Source organism: Pristiophorus japonicus, chromosome 15, assembly GCF_044704955.1.
Source record: "Pristiophorus japonicus isolate sPriJap1 chromosome 15, sPriJap1.hap1, whole genome shotgun sequence".
NCBI lineage: Eukaryota > Metazoa > Chordata > Chondrichthyes > Pristiophoridae > Pristiophorus > Pristiophorus japonicus.
The window spans coordinates 5,301,945-5,317,321 of NC_091991.1; the positions used below are offsets into that span (position 1 = coordinate 5,301,945).

General features: G+C 51.2%; 1 protein-coding gene across 1 annotated transcript in view; it reads left to right on the top strand.

Annotated features, from left to right (window-relative positions):
- The first annotated feature begins 9,073 nt into the window (after positions 1-9,073).
- LOC139280579 (GLIPR1-like protein 1) overlaps positions 9,074-15,377 on the top strand; it is a 56,267-nt gene continuing 49,963 nt past the window's right edge. Inside the window, exon 1 of the mRNA XM_070900092.1 lies at positions 9,074-9,370. Within this exon, the coding sequence (XP_070756193.1) occupies positions 9,188-9,370 (183 nt within the window). The 5' untranslated portion in view covers positions 9,074-9,187. The remainder of the gene's footprint in view (positions 9,371-15,377) is intronic.

The following is a 15,377-nucleotide window of genomic DNA, read 5'->3' on the forward strand; positions in this document are numbered from 1 at the left end:
AAAGCTTTTGATAAGGTCTCACATGGCACACAGGTCACAAACGTAAAAGCATATGGGATCCAGAGCAAGGTGGCAAGTTGGATCCAAACTTGGCTGAGGCAGGAAGCAAAGGGTAATAGTTGATAGGTGTTTTTGTGACTGGAAGGATGTTTCTAGTGGTGTTCCGCAGGGCCAGTACTAGGTCCCTTGCTTTTGTGATATACATTAATGATCTAGACTTGAATATAGGGGGTATGATTAAGAAGTTTGCAGATTATACTAAAATATGGTTAATAATGAAGAAGAAAGCTGCGGACTGCAGGAAGATATCAATGAACTGGTCAGGTGGGCAGAATAGTGGCAAATGGAATTTAATCCAGAGAAGTGTGAGGTAATGCATTTGGGGAGGACTAACAAGGAAAGGGAACACACATTAAATGATAAGATACTGAGAAGTGTAGAGGAACAAAAGGACCTTGGAGTGCATGTCCACAGATCCCTGAAAGTAGCATGCCAGGTAGGTAAGAAGGTTAAGCAGGCATACGGAATACTTGCCTTTATTAGCCGAGGCATAGAATACAAGAGCAGAGGGGTTATGCTTGAACTGTATAAAACACTGGTTAGGCCACAGCTGGAGTATTGTGTGCAGTTCTGGTCACCACATTACAGGAAGGATGTGATTGCACTGAAAGGGTACAGAGATTTATGAGGACGTTGCCGGGGTGGAGAATCTTAGCTATGAGGACAGATTAGATAGGCTGGATTTGTTTTTATTGAAACAGAGGAGGTTGAGGGGAGACCTCATTCAGGTGTATAAAATTATGAGGGGCCTAGATTATAGAAACATAGAAAATAGAAAATAGGTGCAGGAGTAGGCCATTCGGCCCTTCAAGCCTGCACTGCCATTCAATATCATGGCTGATCATTCCCTCATTACCCCTTTCCTGCTTTCTCTCCATACCCCTTGATCCCTTTAGCCATAAGGGCCATACCTAACTCCCTCTTGAATATATCCAATGAACTGGCATTGACAACTCTCTGTGGCAGGGAATTCCACAGGTTAACAACTCTCTGAGTGAAGAAGTTTCTTCTCATCTCAGTCCTAAATGGCCTGCCCCTTATCCTAAGACTATGTCCCCTGGTTCTGGACTACCCAACATCAGGAACATTCTTCCCGCATCTAACCTGTCCAGTCCCGTCAGAGTCTTATATGTTTCAATGAGACCCCCTCTCATCCTTCTAAACTCCAGTGAATAAAGGCCCAGTTGGATATTGGATAGAATGGGTCTATTTCCCTTAGAAGGGTCAACAACCAGGGGGCATAAATTTAATGAAATTAGATGGGATTTGAGGGAAAATTTCTTCATGCAGAGGGTGGGGGGGGGGGGTCTGGAACTCACGGCCTGAAAGGGTGGTAGAAGCAGAAACCCTCACTACATTTAAAAACTACTTGGATGTGCACCTGAAGTGCCGTAACCTGCAGGGCTAGTTGGAGCTGGAATGTGGGATTAGGTTGGATAGCCTCTTGGAGGCCGAAATGGCCTCCTTCCGCGCTGTAAACTTCTATGATTCTATGAAGATGAAGACTAATATTTCATTAGCCTTTTTAATTATGTTTTGTACCTTTCCACTAGTTTTTAGTGATGTGTGTACATGGACCCCTGAATCTCTCTGCTCCTTCACCGTTCTCAATTTCTCACCATCTAGAAAATATTTTGATCTATCTGAGGTCCAAAGTGAGTGACCTCGCACTTCCTCACGTTGATCTCCATCTGCCACAGCTTTGCCCACTCATTTAATCTATCAATGGTCCATTGCAACTTTCTCCTCTCATCTACGCTACTGTGCCACCTAATTCAGTGTTGTCAGCAAACTTGGAAATACAACTCTTTATTCCTTCATATCTCAGTCATTTCTAAATATAGTGAAAAGCTGAGGCCCCAGTACAGATGCCAGACAGACACCTTCTGGTCCCATCTTGCCAATTGGAGTCTATACCCATTATCCCTTATTTAGAAGAATGAGACGTGATCTCATTGAAACATAAAATTCTTACAGTTCTTCATTGAGTAAATGCTGAGAGGATGTTGCACTTAGCTGGGGAGTCTAGAACTGTGGATCACAGTCTCAGAACTGTCCATTTAGCCAAAAGGTTGTGAATCTTTGCAATTCTCTATCAGAGGACTGTGGATGCTTATAAGAAAATAAGAAATAGGAACAGGAGTAGGCCATATGGTCCCTCGAGCCTGCTCCACCATTCAATAAGATCATGGCTGATCTGATCATGGACTCAGCTTCACTTCCCCGTCTGCTCCCCATAGCCCTTTATCCTCTTATCGCTCAAGAAACTGTCTATTTCGGTCTTAAATTTATTCAATGTCCCAGCTTCCACAGCTCTCCAAGGCAGCAAATTCCACAGATTTACAACCTTCTGAGAGAAGAAATTCCTCCTCATCTCTGTTTTAAATGGGTGGCCCCTTATTCTAAGATCATGCCCTCTAGTTCTAGTCTCCCCCATCAGTGGAAACATCCTCTCTGCATCCACCTTGTCAAGCCCCCTTATAATCTTATACGTTTCGATAAGACCACCTTTTATTCTTCTGAATTCCAATGAGTAGAGGCCCAACATACTCAACCTTTCCTTATAGGTCAACCCCCTCATCCCCGGAATCAACCTAGTGAACCTTCTCTGAACTGCCTCCAAAGCAAGTATATCCTTTCGTAAATATGCAAACCAAAACTGTATGCAGTATTCCAGGTTTGGCCTCACCAATACCTTGTATAGTTGTAGCAAGATGTCCCTGCTTTTATACTCCATCCCCTTTGCAATAAAGGCCAAGATACCATTGGCCTTCCTGATCACTTGCTGTACCTGCATACTATCCTTTTGTGTTTCATGCACAAGTACCCCCAGGTCCCGCTGTACTGCGGCACTTTGCAATCTTGCTCCATTTAAATAATAACTTGCTCTTTGATTTTTTTCTGCCAAAGTGCATGACGCCACACTTTCCAACATTAAACTCCATCTACCACATTTTTGCCCACTCACTTAGCTTGTCTATGTCCTTTTGCAGATTTTTTGTGTCCTCCTCACACATTGCTTAATCATTGAGTATATCCAAGACAGAGATCGACAGATTTTCGGATATTAAGGGATATGGGGATCGTGCAGGAAGGTGCAATTGAGGTAGAAGATCATCTGGTCTTATTGAATGGCGGAGCAGGCTCGAAGAGCTGAATGGCCTACTCCTGCTTCTATTATTTTCTTAACAGATTCTAGTAACTTCCCCACAACATTAGACTAATAGGTCTATAATTTCCTGTTTAACTCTCCTACCCTCCTTAAATTATCCACCTATCCAATCAAATGATCAATGTTGACATAAGTTTCTGTCTCAGCCACTAACCCTGGAAGTAAGTTCAACAACCTCACAACTGTAGAGGAGGACACGGGGTGGTCCGAGGAAAGGGGTATGGAGGGGCGTCTTCTGACTCTGGCCTTTCCTCTACTCCATCTTTGTCCATGCTGATCCCCACTTGAGAATTCTATCCCTAATGTCTTGTGCCTTGTCACCTCTCTACCCTCCTCTGAAAGTCTTTTTAAAACCTAACTCTTTGATCTCGTCTTTGACCAACACCTCAACCACTCTTTCACCACTGCTCACTATCCAGTTATATTTCTGTCCCTGATATTTTATGCTAAGATCATTTATAACAGGGCAAGTCATTGTCATACTCCACCCATTTATCTAATTGAACATTCCAACCATCTTATTTTTGTAAGCAAGCTGCTTAGGTTGGCGCTGCTAAAAGGATCGGAGAAAGATCTGTCAATGAATGAAAGAAAAAAATCTACAAACAGCAGACCATTTCTGACCATGGTGCTGAAAATCCTTGTCTTGCATCGCCATGTTTCTGAGGCCGCGGGGAGCGTCCATAAGCAGGGCACAGTCACACAATTTGAAGAGCAGTGGCAAGAGTTGGCTCAGTGGTTAGCACTCTCGCCTTTGAATCATAAGGTTGTGGGTTGAAGTCCCACTCCAGAGAATTGAACACGAAAATCTAGGCTGACACTCCGGTGCAGTGCTGAGGGAGCGCTGCACTGTCGTAGCTGCTGTCTTTCGTATGAGACGTTCAAGATCCCATGGCACGAAGAAAAGCACGGGAATTCTACCCGGTGTCCTAGGCCAATATTTATCCCTCAATCAACATCACTAAAACAGATGATCTTGGTCATTATCACATTACTATTTGTGGGAGTTTGCGTTTCCTGCATTACAAAAGTGACTAACCATCAAAAGTACTTCATTGGCTGTAAGGCGCATTGGGAAGTCCGTAGCTCGTGAAAGGCGCTATATAAATTGTAAGTTCATTCTTTTTAAATAGCAGTGGCAAGCACCCACAGCACTTTGAACGCATTTTAGACACCCGTCAGAGAGCGGTGAGATGTATCGGCACTGGCCAGCTCTTTGTTGATTGCTAGCGCCACTGGGGACAAAAAAAATGATACGCACAATCGGCCCTCTACAAGGGGGCCAATGTAACAAATAGATCTGGCAGTTTATGGGGGGATCCGGGCTTGGACCCCTGGGTGGACCCCTGAGCTGACCTGTACACTGGTGTCCAGGTAGCTAAGCATGAGGAAGGTTGTGGCTCAGGAAATGCCCTCTCATTCGGTGTGTCTGCACCCATATTTGACCACTGTATTACAACGTAACAGCAAATAACTGCTGCTGAATAAAGAATGCTGTCAACGGAATTGAAACTATGGCTACACCAAATCGCTTCACTTCAGTAGTTCTAAATTAACTGAGTATTGTCAATGTGGCCGAACCTTGCATCATCGATGATGTCACAGTGACTACTGGCCACCCTGCCCTGCAGTTCGCTACTGACACCCCATGATTCTGGGATAGTGGTTACTAGGGGCCACTGGTTAGAATTGGGGGTGTTAAGGTTAGGGGTTTAGAAACTGTTATTGACAATGCAGCGGCTACTCAACGTGCCCATTCACCATAGCACCAGGTGCCTAATCCTCCCTCACTAAATGTGAGGTTATCCACTTGGGTGGTAAAAACAGAGAGACAGACTATTATCTGAATGGTGACAGATTAGGAAAAAGGGAGGTGCAACAAGACCTGGGTGTCATGGTACATCAGTCATTGAAGGTTGGCATGCGGTTAAGAAAGCAAATGGCATGTTGGCTTTCATAGCGAGGGGATTTGTGTACAGGGGCAGGGATGTGTTACTACAGTTGTACAGGGCCTTGGTGAGGCCATATCTGGAGTATTGTGCACAGTTTTGGTCTCCTAACTTGACGAAGGACATTCTTGCTATTGAGGGAGTGCAGCGAAGGTTCACCAGACTGATTCCCGGGGTGGCGGGACTGACCTATCAAGAAAGATTGGATCAACTGGGCTTGTATTGACTGGAGCTCAGAAGAATGAGAGGGGATCTCATAGAAACATTTAAAATTCTGACGGGTTTAGACAGGTTAGATGCAGGAAGAATGTTCCCAATGTTGGGGAAGTCCAGAACCAGGGGTCACAGTCTAAGGATAAGGGGTAAGCCATTCAGGACCGAGATGAGGAGAAACTTCTTCACCCAGAGAGTGGTGAACCTGTGGAATTATCTACCACAGAAAGTTGTTGAGGCCAATTCACTAAATATATTGAAAAAGGAGTTAGATGTAGTCCTTACTACTCGGGGGATCAAGGGGTAGGGCGAGAAAGCAGGAATGGGGTAATGAAGTTGCATGTTCAGCCATGAACTCATTGAATGGTGGTGCAGGCTCGAAGGGCCGAATGGCCTACTCCTGCACCTATTTTCTATGTTTCTATGTTTCACCCCGTCAATTTTGACTCTTCTGATCGGACAGCCGGTACAACACTGTAGCCCGTCCCAGTCTCATCAATGAAAAGCGGTGCTTTCATGCTTTTCAGAGCGGGCGGCCGCTTTTGGTCGTCTTCTTGATGATATTAGCTGGCAAGTTCTCGATGAAGTAATCCAGGGATGAAGGACTTCAGTTACGCGGATAGACTGGAGAAGCTGGGGTGGTTCTCCTTCGGCCAGAGAAGGTTTAGAGGAGATTTGATCGAGGTGTTTAAAATCATGAGGGGGTCGAGACAGAGTAGGTAGAGAGAGAAACTGTTCCCATTGGCAGAAGTGTTGAGAACCAGAGGACATAGATTTAAGGTGATTGGCAGAAGAACCAAAGGTGACAGGAGGACAAAACTCAGAGAGTGGTTAGAATCTGGAATGCACTGCCTGAAAGGGTGGTGGAGTGGGACTGGCAGAAGTGCTTTTGCAGTGAGCCGGCACGGACTGAATGGCCTCTTTCTGTGCTGTAACCATTCTATGATTCTGTAAGCAGCACACACAGGTTGTAGGTTGTCCACAGCTCCCCATCAATGAAAGCAAAATGAACGTATCAAGAGTAACGCGACTGGAGGGGATAGACTGCATCATCACCCCGGGGATTAGAACTTTGATTTAATTTTTTTTAAATTTCCTTTTAATTTTGGTTATGTTAGTCTTTATCGGTTGTGCCCCATTAAGAACATAAGAACATAAGAACTAGGAACAGGAGTAGGCCATCTAGCCTCTCGAGCCTGCTCCGCCACTCAACAAGATCATGGCTGATCTGGCCGTGGACTCAGCTCCACTTACCCGCCCGCTCCCCATAACCCTTAATTCCCTTATTGGTTAAAAATCTATCTATCTGTGATTTGAATACATTCAATGAGCTAGCCTCAACTGCTTCCCTGGGCAGAGAATTCCACAGATTCACAACCCTCTGGGAGAAGAAATTTCTTCTCAACTCGGTTTTAAATTGGCTCCCCCGTATTTTGAGGCTGTTCTAGTCTCCCCGACCAGTGGAAACAACCTCTCTGCCTCTATCTTGTCTATCCCTTTCATTATTTTAAATGTTTCTATAAGATCACCCCTCATCCTTCTGAACTCCAACGAGTAAAGACCCAGTCTACTCAATCTATCATCATAAGGTGTCAGCCTAGTGAATCGTCTCTGTACCCCCTCCAAAGCTAGTATATCCTTCCTTAAGTAAGGTGACCAAAACTGCATGCAGTACTCCAGGTGCGGTCTCACCAATACACTGTACAGTTGCAGAAGGACCTCCCTGCTTTTGTACTCCATCCCTCTCGCAATGAAGGCCAACATTCCATTCGCCTTCCTGATTACCTGCTGCACTTGCAAACTAACTTTTTGGGATTCATGCACAAGGACCACCAGGTCCCTCTGCACCGCAGCATGTTGTAATTTCTCCCCATTCAAATAATATTCCCTGTTACTGTTTTTTTTTCCAAGGTGGATGACCTCACATTTTCCGACATTGTATTCCATCTGCCAAACCTTAGCCCATTCGCTTAACCTATCTAAATCTCTTTGCAGCCTCTCTGTGTCCTCTACACAACCCGCTTTCCCACTAACCTTTGTGTCATCTGCAAATTTTGCTACACTACACTCTGTCCCCTCTTCCAGGTCATCTATGTATATTGTAAACAGTTGTGGTCCCAGCACCGATCCCTGTGGCACACCACTAACCACCGATTTCCAACCCGAAAAGGACCCATTTATCCCGACTCTGCTTTCTGTTAGCCAGCCAATTCTCTATCCATGCTAATACATTTCCTCTGACTCCGCGTACCTTTATCTTCTGCAGTAATCTTTTGTGTGGCACCTTATCGAATGCCTTTTGGAAATCTAAATACACCACATCCATCAGTACACCTCTATCCACCATGCTCGTTATATCCTCAAAGAATTCCAGCAAATTAGTTAAACATGATTACCCCTTCATAAATCCATGTTGCGTCTGCTTGATTGCACTATTCCTATCTAGATGTCCCGCTATTTCTTCCTTAATGATAGCTTCAAGCATTTTCCCCACTACAGATGTTAAACTAACCGGCCTATAGTTACCTGCCTTTTGTCTGCCCCCTTTTTTAAACAGAGGTGTTACATTAGCTGCTTTCCAATCCGCTGGTACCTCCCCAGAGTCCAGAGAATTTTGGCAGATTATAACGAATGCATCTGCTATAACTTCCGCCATCTCTTTTAATACCCTGGAATGCATTTCATCAGGACCAGGGGACTTGTCTACCTTGAGTCCCATTAGCCTGTCTAGCACTACCCCGCTAGTGATAGTGATTATCTCAAGGTCCTCCCTTCCCACATTCCTGTGGCCAGCAATTTTTGGCATGGTTTTTGTGACTTCCACTGCGAAATAATTGTTTATGGTCTCAGCCATTTCCACATTTCCCATTATTAAATCCCCCTTCTCATATTCTAAGGGACCAACATTTACTTTAGTCACTCTTTTCCGTTTTTTTATCGGTAAAAGCTTTTACTATCTGTTTTTATGTTTTGCGCAAGTTTACTTTCGTAATCTATCTTTCCTTTTTTTATTGCTTTTTTAGTCATTCTTTGCTGTCATTTAAAATTTTCCCAATCTTCTAGTTTCCCACTAACCTTGGCCACCTTATACGAATTGGTTTTTAATTTGATACTCTCTTTTATTTCCTTGGTTATCCACGGCTGGTTATCCCTTCTCTTTCACTGGAATATATTTTTGTTGAGCACTATGAAAGAGCTCCTTAAAAGTCCTCCACTGTTCCTCAATTGTGCCACCGTTTAGTCTGTGTTTCCAGTCTACTTTAGCCAACTCTGCCTTCATCCCACTGTAGTCCCCTTTGTTTAAGCATAGTGGGAGGTGGATCCCATGGTGATGGCAATTGCAATAAGAAAGGGGGAATAGAATTCTGATTCAACTTTTTTTTAAAGTTTCCCGTTAATTTTTGTTCAGTTACAAGTCTTTATTGGGTGTGCCCTTTTAACTCTAAATTGGTGCTGGCAATTGCCATCCACCAGTGCAATACGAACGCGTGTTTCTTCCCCCACCCCCCCGCCCGCCCAACTTTTTAAAGGGGTGCAAAGAACCTCCAATAAAGACATAAACCCAAGAAAAGGAAAGTTGAGTGAGTGAGATGCGAGTGTTACTGGCAGCAAGCGGGTGGGCAGCGCGCGTGCGCACTTTGGGCGGGCGGCGAGTGTTGTTGCGCCCCCCAGCGACAGTCGGCCGGGACCCCGCCGCATTCAGTCGCTGCCCCCGCCCGCCGCCCGCTGCGGTTACCCCCGTTACCCCCACCTCCACCCCCCCCCCCACGCCCGCTCCGGTTGCCGCCGCCGCATGGCCTCCCGCGCCGCGACCCTGTGGCTCGGCCTCATCCTGTGGATGCCGCTGTTCTGGCACGCGCCCGGCGTCAGGGCCTTGCCGTCCATCACCGACCCGGCCTTCATCCAGAGCTGCTTGGACCAGCACAACGCGGCTCGCAGCGAGGTGGACCCGCCAGCCACCAACATGATGGGCATGGTAAATGCCGGGCGGCAGCCTCGGCCCCCCCCCCCCTGGGGCGGGGGAAGGTGGGGCTGGTGGCGGGAGGCCGCGTGCCGCAAGGCGGGAATGGTGGTGTCGTCGCGTCCGAGTCTGAGAGGGGAAAAAGGCGGGAATAGCGGTTCCTCACCGTGAGAGGGGGGGGTCCTCACTCTGGGAGGGGGGGGAATGGGGGGTCTCACACTGGGGGAAATGGGGGGCCTCACACTGGGGGTGGGGACCTCACCCTGGAGGAAATGGGGGGCCTCACTCTGGGGGGGGGGGGATGGGTGTCCTCACCCTGGGGGAAATGGGGGGCCTCACACTGGGGGAGGGGATGGGGGTCCTCACCCTGGGGGGGGGATGGGTGTCCTCACCCTGGGGGAAATGGGGGGCCTCACCCTGGGGAAATGGGGGCCTCACACTGGGGAAATGGGGGTCCTCACCCTGGGGAAATGGGGGTCCTCACCCTGGGGAAATGGGGGGCCTCACACTGGGGGAGGCGATGGGGGTCCTCACCCTGGGGAAATGGGGGGCCCTCACACTGGGGGGGATGGGGGACCTCACCCTGGGGGAAATGGGGGGCCTCACACTGGGGGGGGGGGACCTCACCCTGGAGGAAATGGGGGGCCTCACTCTGGGGGGGGGGGATGGGTGTCCTCACCCTGGGGGAAATGGGGGGCCTCACACTGGGGGAGGGGATGGGGGTCCTCACCCTGGGGGGGGGGGATGGGTGTCCTCACCCTGGGGGAAATGGGGGGCCTCACACTGGGGAAATGGGGGCCTCACACTGGGGAAATGGGGGTCCTCACCCTGGGGAAATGGGGGGCCTCACACTGGGGGAGGGGATGGGGGTCCTCACCCTGGGGAAATGGGGAGCCCTCACACTGGGGGGGGGTGGGGGTGCTCACCCTGGGGAAATGGGGGGCACTCACACTGGGGGTGGGGTGGGGGTCCTCACCCTGGGGAAATGGGGGGCCCTCACACTGGGGGGGGGGGGATGGGGGTCCTCACCCTGGGGGAAATGGGGGGCCCTCACACTGGGGGGGATGGGGTCCTCACCCTGGGGGAAATGGGGGGCCTCACACTGGGGGGGATGGGGGTCCTCACCCTGGGGGAAATGGGGGGCCTCACACTGGGGGGGGGGGATGGGGGTCCTCACCCTGGGGAAATGGGGGGCCCTCACACTGGGGGGGGATGGGGGTCCTCACCCTGGGGGAAATGGGGGGCCCTCACACTGGGGGGGGATGGGGGTCCTCACCCTGGGGAAATGGGGGGCCCTCACACTGGGGGGGGGGATGGGGGTCCTCACCCTGGGGAAATGGGGCGCCCTCACACCGGGGGGGGATGGGGGTCCTCACCCTGGAGAAATGGGGGGCCCTCACACTGGGGGGGGGGGGTGGGGGACCTCACCCTGGGGAAATGGGGGGCCCTCACACTGGGGGGGATGGGGGTCCTCACCCTGGGGAAATGGGGGGCCCTCACACTGGGGGGGGGATGGGGGTCCTCACCCTGGGGGAAATGGGGGGCCCTCACACTGGGGGGGGATGGGGGTCCTCACCCTGGGGAAATGGGGCGCCCTCACACTGGGGGGGGATGGGTGTCCTCACCCTGGGGGAAATGGGGAGCCTCACACTGGGGGGGTGGGATGGGGGTCCTCACCCTGGGGAAATGGGGGGCCCTCACACTGGGGGGGGATGGGGGTCCTCACCCTGGGGAAATGGGGGGCCTCACACTGGGGGGGGGGATGGGGGTCCTCACCCTGGGGAAATGGGGGGCCTCACACTGGGGGGGGAATGGGGGTCCTCACCCTGGGGGAAATGGGGGGCCTCACACTGGGGGGGGGGTGGGGGTCCTCACCCTGGGGAAATGGGAGGCCCTCACACTGGGGGGGATGGGGGTCCTCACCCTGGGGAAATGGGGGGCCTCACACTGGGGGGGGGGATGGGGGTCCTCACCCTGGGGAAATGGGGGGCCTCACACTGGGGGGGGATGGGGTCCTCACCCTGGGGAATGGGGGCCCTCACACTGGGGGAAATGGGGGCCCTCACACTGGGGGAGTGATGGGGGTCCTCACCCTGGGGGAAATGGGGGGCCTCAAACTGGTGGGGGGATGGGGGTCCTCACCGTGAGGGGGGGGCCCTCACCCTGGGGAAATGGGGGGCCTCACACTGGGGGGGGGGGGGGTGGGGGTCCTCACCCTGGGGAAATGGGGGGCCTTACACTGGGGGGGGGGGATGGGTGTCCTCACCCTGGGGGAATGGGGGGTACTCACACTGGGGGGGGATGGGGGTCCTCACCCTGGGGAAATGGGGGGCCTCACACTGGGGGGGATGGGGGTCCTCACCCTGGGGGAATGGGGGGTCCTCACCCTGGGGGGGGGGTTATGGGGGTCCTCACCCTGGGGGAATGGGGGGTCCTCACCCTGGGGGGGAATGGGGGGTCCTCACCCTGGGGGGGGGGGATGGGGGTCCTCACCCTGGGGGGGGAAATGGGGGGTCCTCACACTGGGGGGGGGTAGTGGGTGGTCCTCACCCTAGGGGGCGGATGGGGGTCCTCACCCTAGGGGGGGGATTGGGGTCCTCACACTGGGGGAGAATGGGCGATCCTCACCCTGGGGGGGTATGGGGGTCCTCACACTGGGGGGGAATGGGGGGTCCTCACCCTGGGGGGGGGTATGGGGGTTCTCACCCTGGGGGAATGGGGGGTCATCACCCTGGGGGTGTATGTGGGTCCTCACCCTGGGGGAATGGGGGGTCCTCACCCTGGGGGGGGGGCTCACCCTGGGGGAATGGGGGGTCCTCACCCTGGGGGGGTTATGGGGGTCCTCACCCTGGGGGAATGGGGGGTCCTCACCTTGGGGGGTTATGGGGGTCCTCACCCTGGGGGAATGGGTGGTCCTCACACTGGGGGGAGTAGTGGGTGGTCCTCACCCTAGGGGGGGGATGGGGGTCCTCACCCTAGGGGGGGGATGGGGGGTCCTCACCCTGGGGGGGGGGGTTCCTCACACTGGGGGGGGGGATGGGGGATTCTCACACTGGGGGAATGGGGAATTCTCACACTGGGGGGGGGATGGGGGGGTCCTCACCCTGGGGGGGGGGGGGCAATGGAGAGTCCTCACCCTGGGGGTGGGAGGAATAGGGGGGTCCTATGCCCTGGAGGGTTGGGGGGAGGTGGAATGGTGGGTCTTCACCCTGGAAAGGGGGGACGGGGAGTGGGAGGGGGGATTGGTGGGTCCTCACCATGGAGGGTGCGAGGGGAGAAATGGGGGTATCTCACGATGGTGAGAGCAGCGGTATCAGAGAGAGCCAAGTATGAGCTCAATGGGTGGTACTTTCGCTTCTGATTCAGAAGGTTGCTGGTTCAAGTCCCCTCCATAGGCTTGAGCTCAAAAATGTAGGCTGATACTTCAACACAGTGCTGAGTGAGCGCTGCATTGTCCGAGGTACCGTCTTTTGGATGAGATGTTAAACCGAGGCCCCGTCTGCTCTCTCAGATGGACTTAAAAGATCCCATCCCACTGCACTATTTTGAAGAAGAGCAGATGCATTCTGCCAGGTGTCCTGGACCTATAATTAGCCCTCAATCATCATCTCAACAAAAAGATTATCCGGTTATGATCACATTGTTGTTTGTGGGAGCTTGCTGTGCACAAATTGCCTCTCGCGTTTTGTACATTATCATCATTATAGGCAGCCCCTCGGAATCGAGGAAGACTTGCTTCCACTCTTAACATGAGTCCCCTGCAGTCAGAATCAGGGGAAGTCATAACGGGGAACAAAGAAATGGCAGACATTCACTAAGGAGGACACAAACAACCGTCCGGATATAAAAGAGGTCAGAGGGTCTAGTAAGGAGGAGGAACTGAGGGAAATCCTTATTAGTCGGGAAATTGTGTTGGGGAAATTGATGGGATTGAAGGCCGATAAATCCCCAGGTCCTGATGGACTGCATCCCAGAGTACTTAAGGAGGTGGCCTTGGAAATAGCGGATGCATTGACAGTCATTTTCCAACATTCCATTGACTCTGGATCAGTTCCTATCGAGTGGAGGGTAGCCAGTGTAACCCCACTTTTTAAAAAAGGAGGGAGAGAGAAAACAGGGAATTATAGACCGGTCAGCCTGACCTCAGTAGTGGGTAAAATGATGGAATCAATTATTAAGGATGTCACAGCAGCGCATTTGGAAAGAGGTGACATGATAGGTCCAAGTCAGCATGGATCTGTGAAAGGGAAATCATGCTTGACAAATCTTCTGGAATTTTTTGAGGATGTTTCCAGTAGAGTGGACAAGGGAGAAGCAGTTGATGTGGTATATTTGGACTTTCAGAAGGCTTTCGACAAGGTCCCACACAAGTTAAAGCACATGGGATTGGGGGTAATGTGCTGACATGGATTGAGAACTGGTTGTCAGACAGGAAGCAAAGAGTAGGAGTAAATGGGTACTTTTCAGAATGGAAGGCAGTGACTAGTGGGGTACCGCAAGGTTCTGTGCTGGGGCCCCAGCTGTTTACACTGTACATTAATGATTTAGACGAGGGGATTAAATGTAGTATCTCCAAATTTGCGGATGACACTAAGTTGGGTGGCAGTGTGAGCTGCGAGGAGGATGCTATGAGGCTGCAGAGTGACTTGGATAGGTTAGGTGAGTGGGTAAATGCATGGCAGATGAAGTATAATGTGGATAAATGTGAGGTTATCCACTTTGGTGGTAAAAACAGAGAGACAGACTATTATCTGAATGGTGACAGATTAGGAAAAGGGGAGGTGCAACGAGACCTGGCTGACATGGTACATCAGTCATTGAAGATTGGCATGCAGGTACAGCAGGCGGTTAAGAAAGCAAATGGCATGTTGGCCTTCATAGCGAGGGGATTTGAGTACAGGGGCAGGGAGGTGTTGCTACAGTTGTACAGGGCCTTGGTGAGGCCACACCTGCAGTATTGTGTACAGTTTTGGTCTCCTAACTTGAGGAAGGACATTCTTGCTATTGAGGGCGTGCAGCGAAGGTTCACCAGACTGATTCCCGGGATGGCGGGACTGACCTATCAAGAAAGACTGGATCAACTGGGCTTGTATTCACTGGAGTTCAGAAGAATGAGAGGGGACCTCATAGAAATGTTTAAAATTCTGATGGGTTCAGACAGGTTAGATGCAGGAAGAATGTTCCCAATGTTGGGGAAGTCCAGAACCAGGGGTCACAGTCTAAGGATAAGGGGTAAGCCATTTAGGACCGAGATGAGGAGCAACTTCTTCACCCAGAGAGTGGTGAACCTGTGGAATTCTCTACCACAGAAAGTTGTTGAGGCCAATTCACTAAATATATTCAAAAAGGAGTTAGATGAAGTCCTTACTACTAGGGGGATCAAGGGATATGGCGAGAAAGCAGGAATAGGGTACTGAAGTTGCATGTTCAGCCATGAACTCATTGAATGGCGGTGCAGGCTAGAAGGGCCGAATGGCCTACTCCTGCACCTATTTTCTATGTTTCTATGTTTCTTATGTAGCTGAACAGTCCAATATGAGAACAACAGTCTCTGTCACAGGTGGGACAGATGGTGGTTGAAGGGAAGGGATGGGTGGGACTGGTTTGCCGTACGCTCCTTCCGCTGCCTGCGCTTGATTTCTGCATGCTCTCGGCGACGAGACTCGAGGTGCTCAGCACCCTCCCGGATGTGCTTCCTTCACTTAGGGCAATCTTTGGCCAGGGTCTCCCAGGTGTCAGTGGGGATGCTGCACTTTACCAGGGAGGCTTTGAGGGTGTCCTTGTAACGTTTCCGCTGCCCACCTTTGGCTCGTTTGCCGTGAAGGAGTTCCGAGTAGAGCACTTGCTTTGGGAGTCTCGTGTCTGGCATGTGAACTATGTGGCCTGCCCAGCGGAGCTGATCAAGTATGGTCAGTGCTTCGATGCTGGGGTGTTGGCCTGGTCGAGGATGCTAATGTTGGTGCGTCTGTCCTCCAGGGGATTTGTAGGATCTTGCGGAGCTATTTCTGCAGCGACTTGAGGT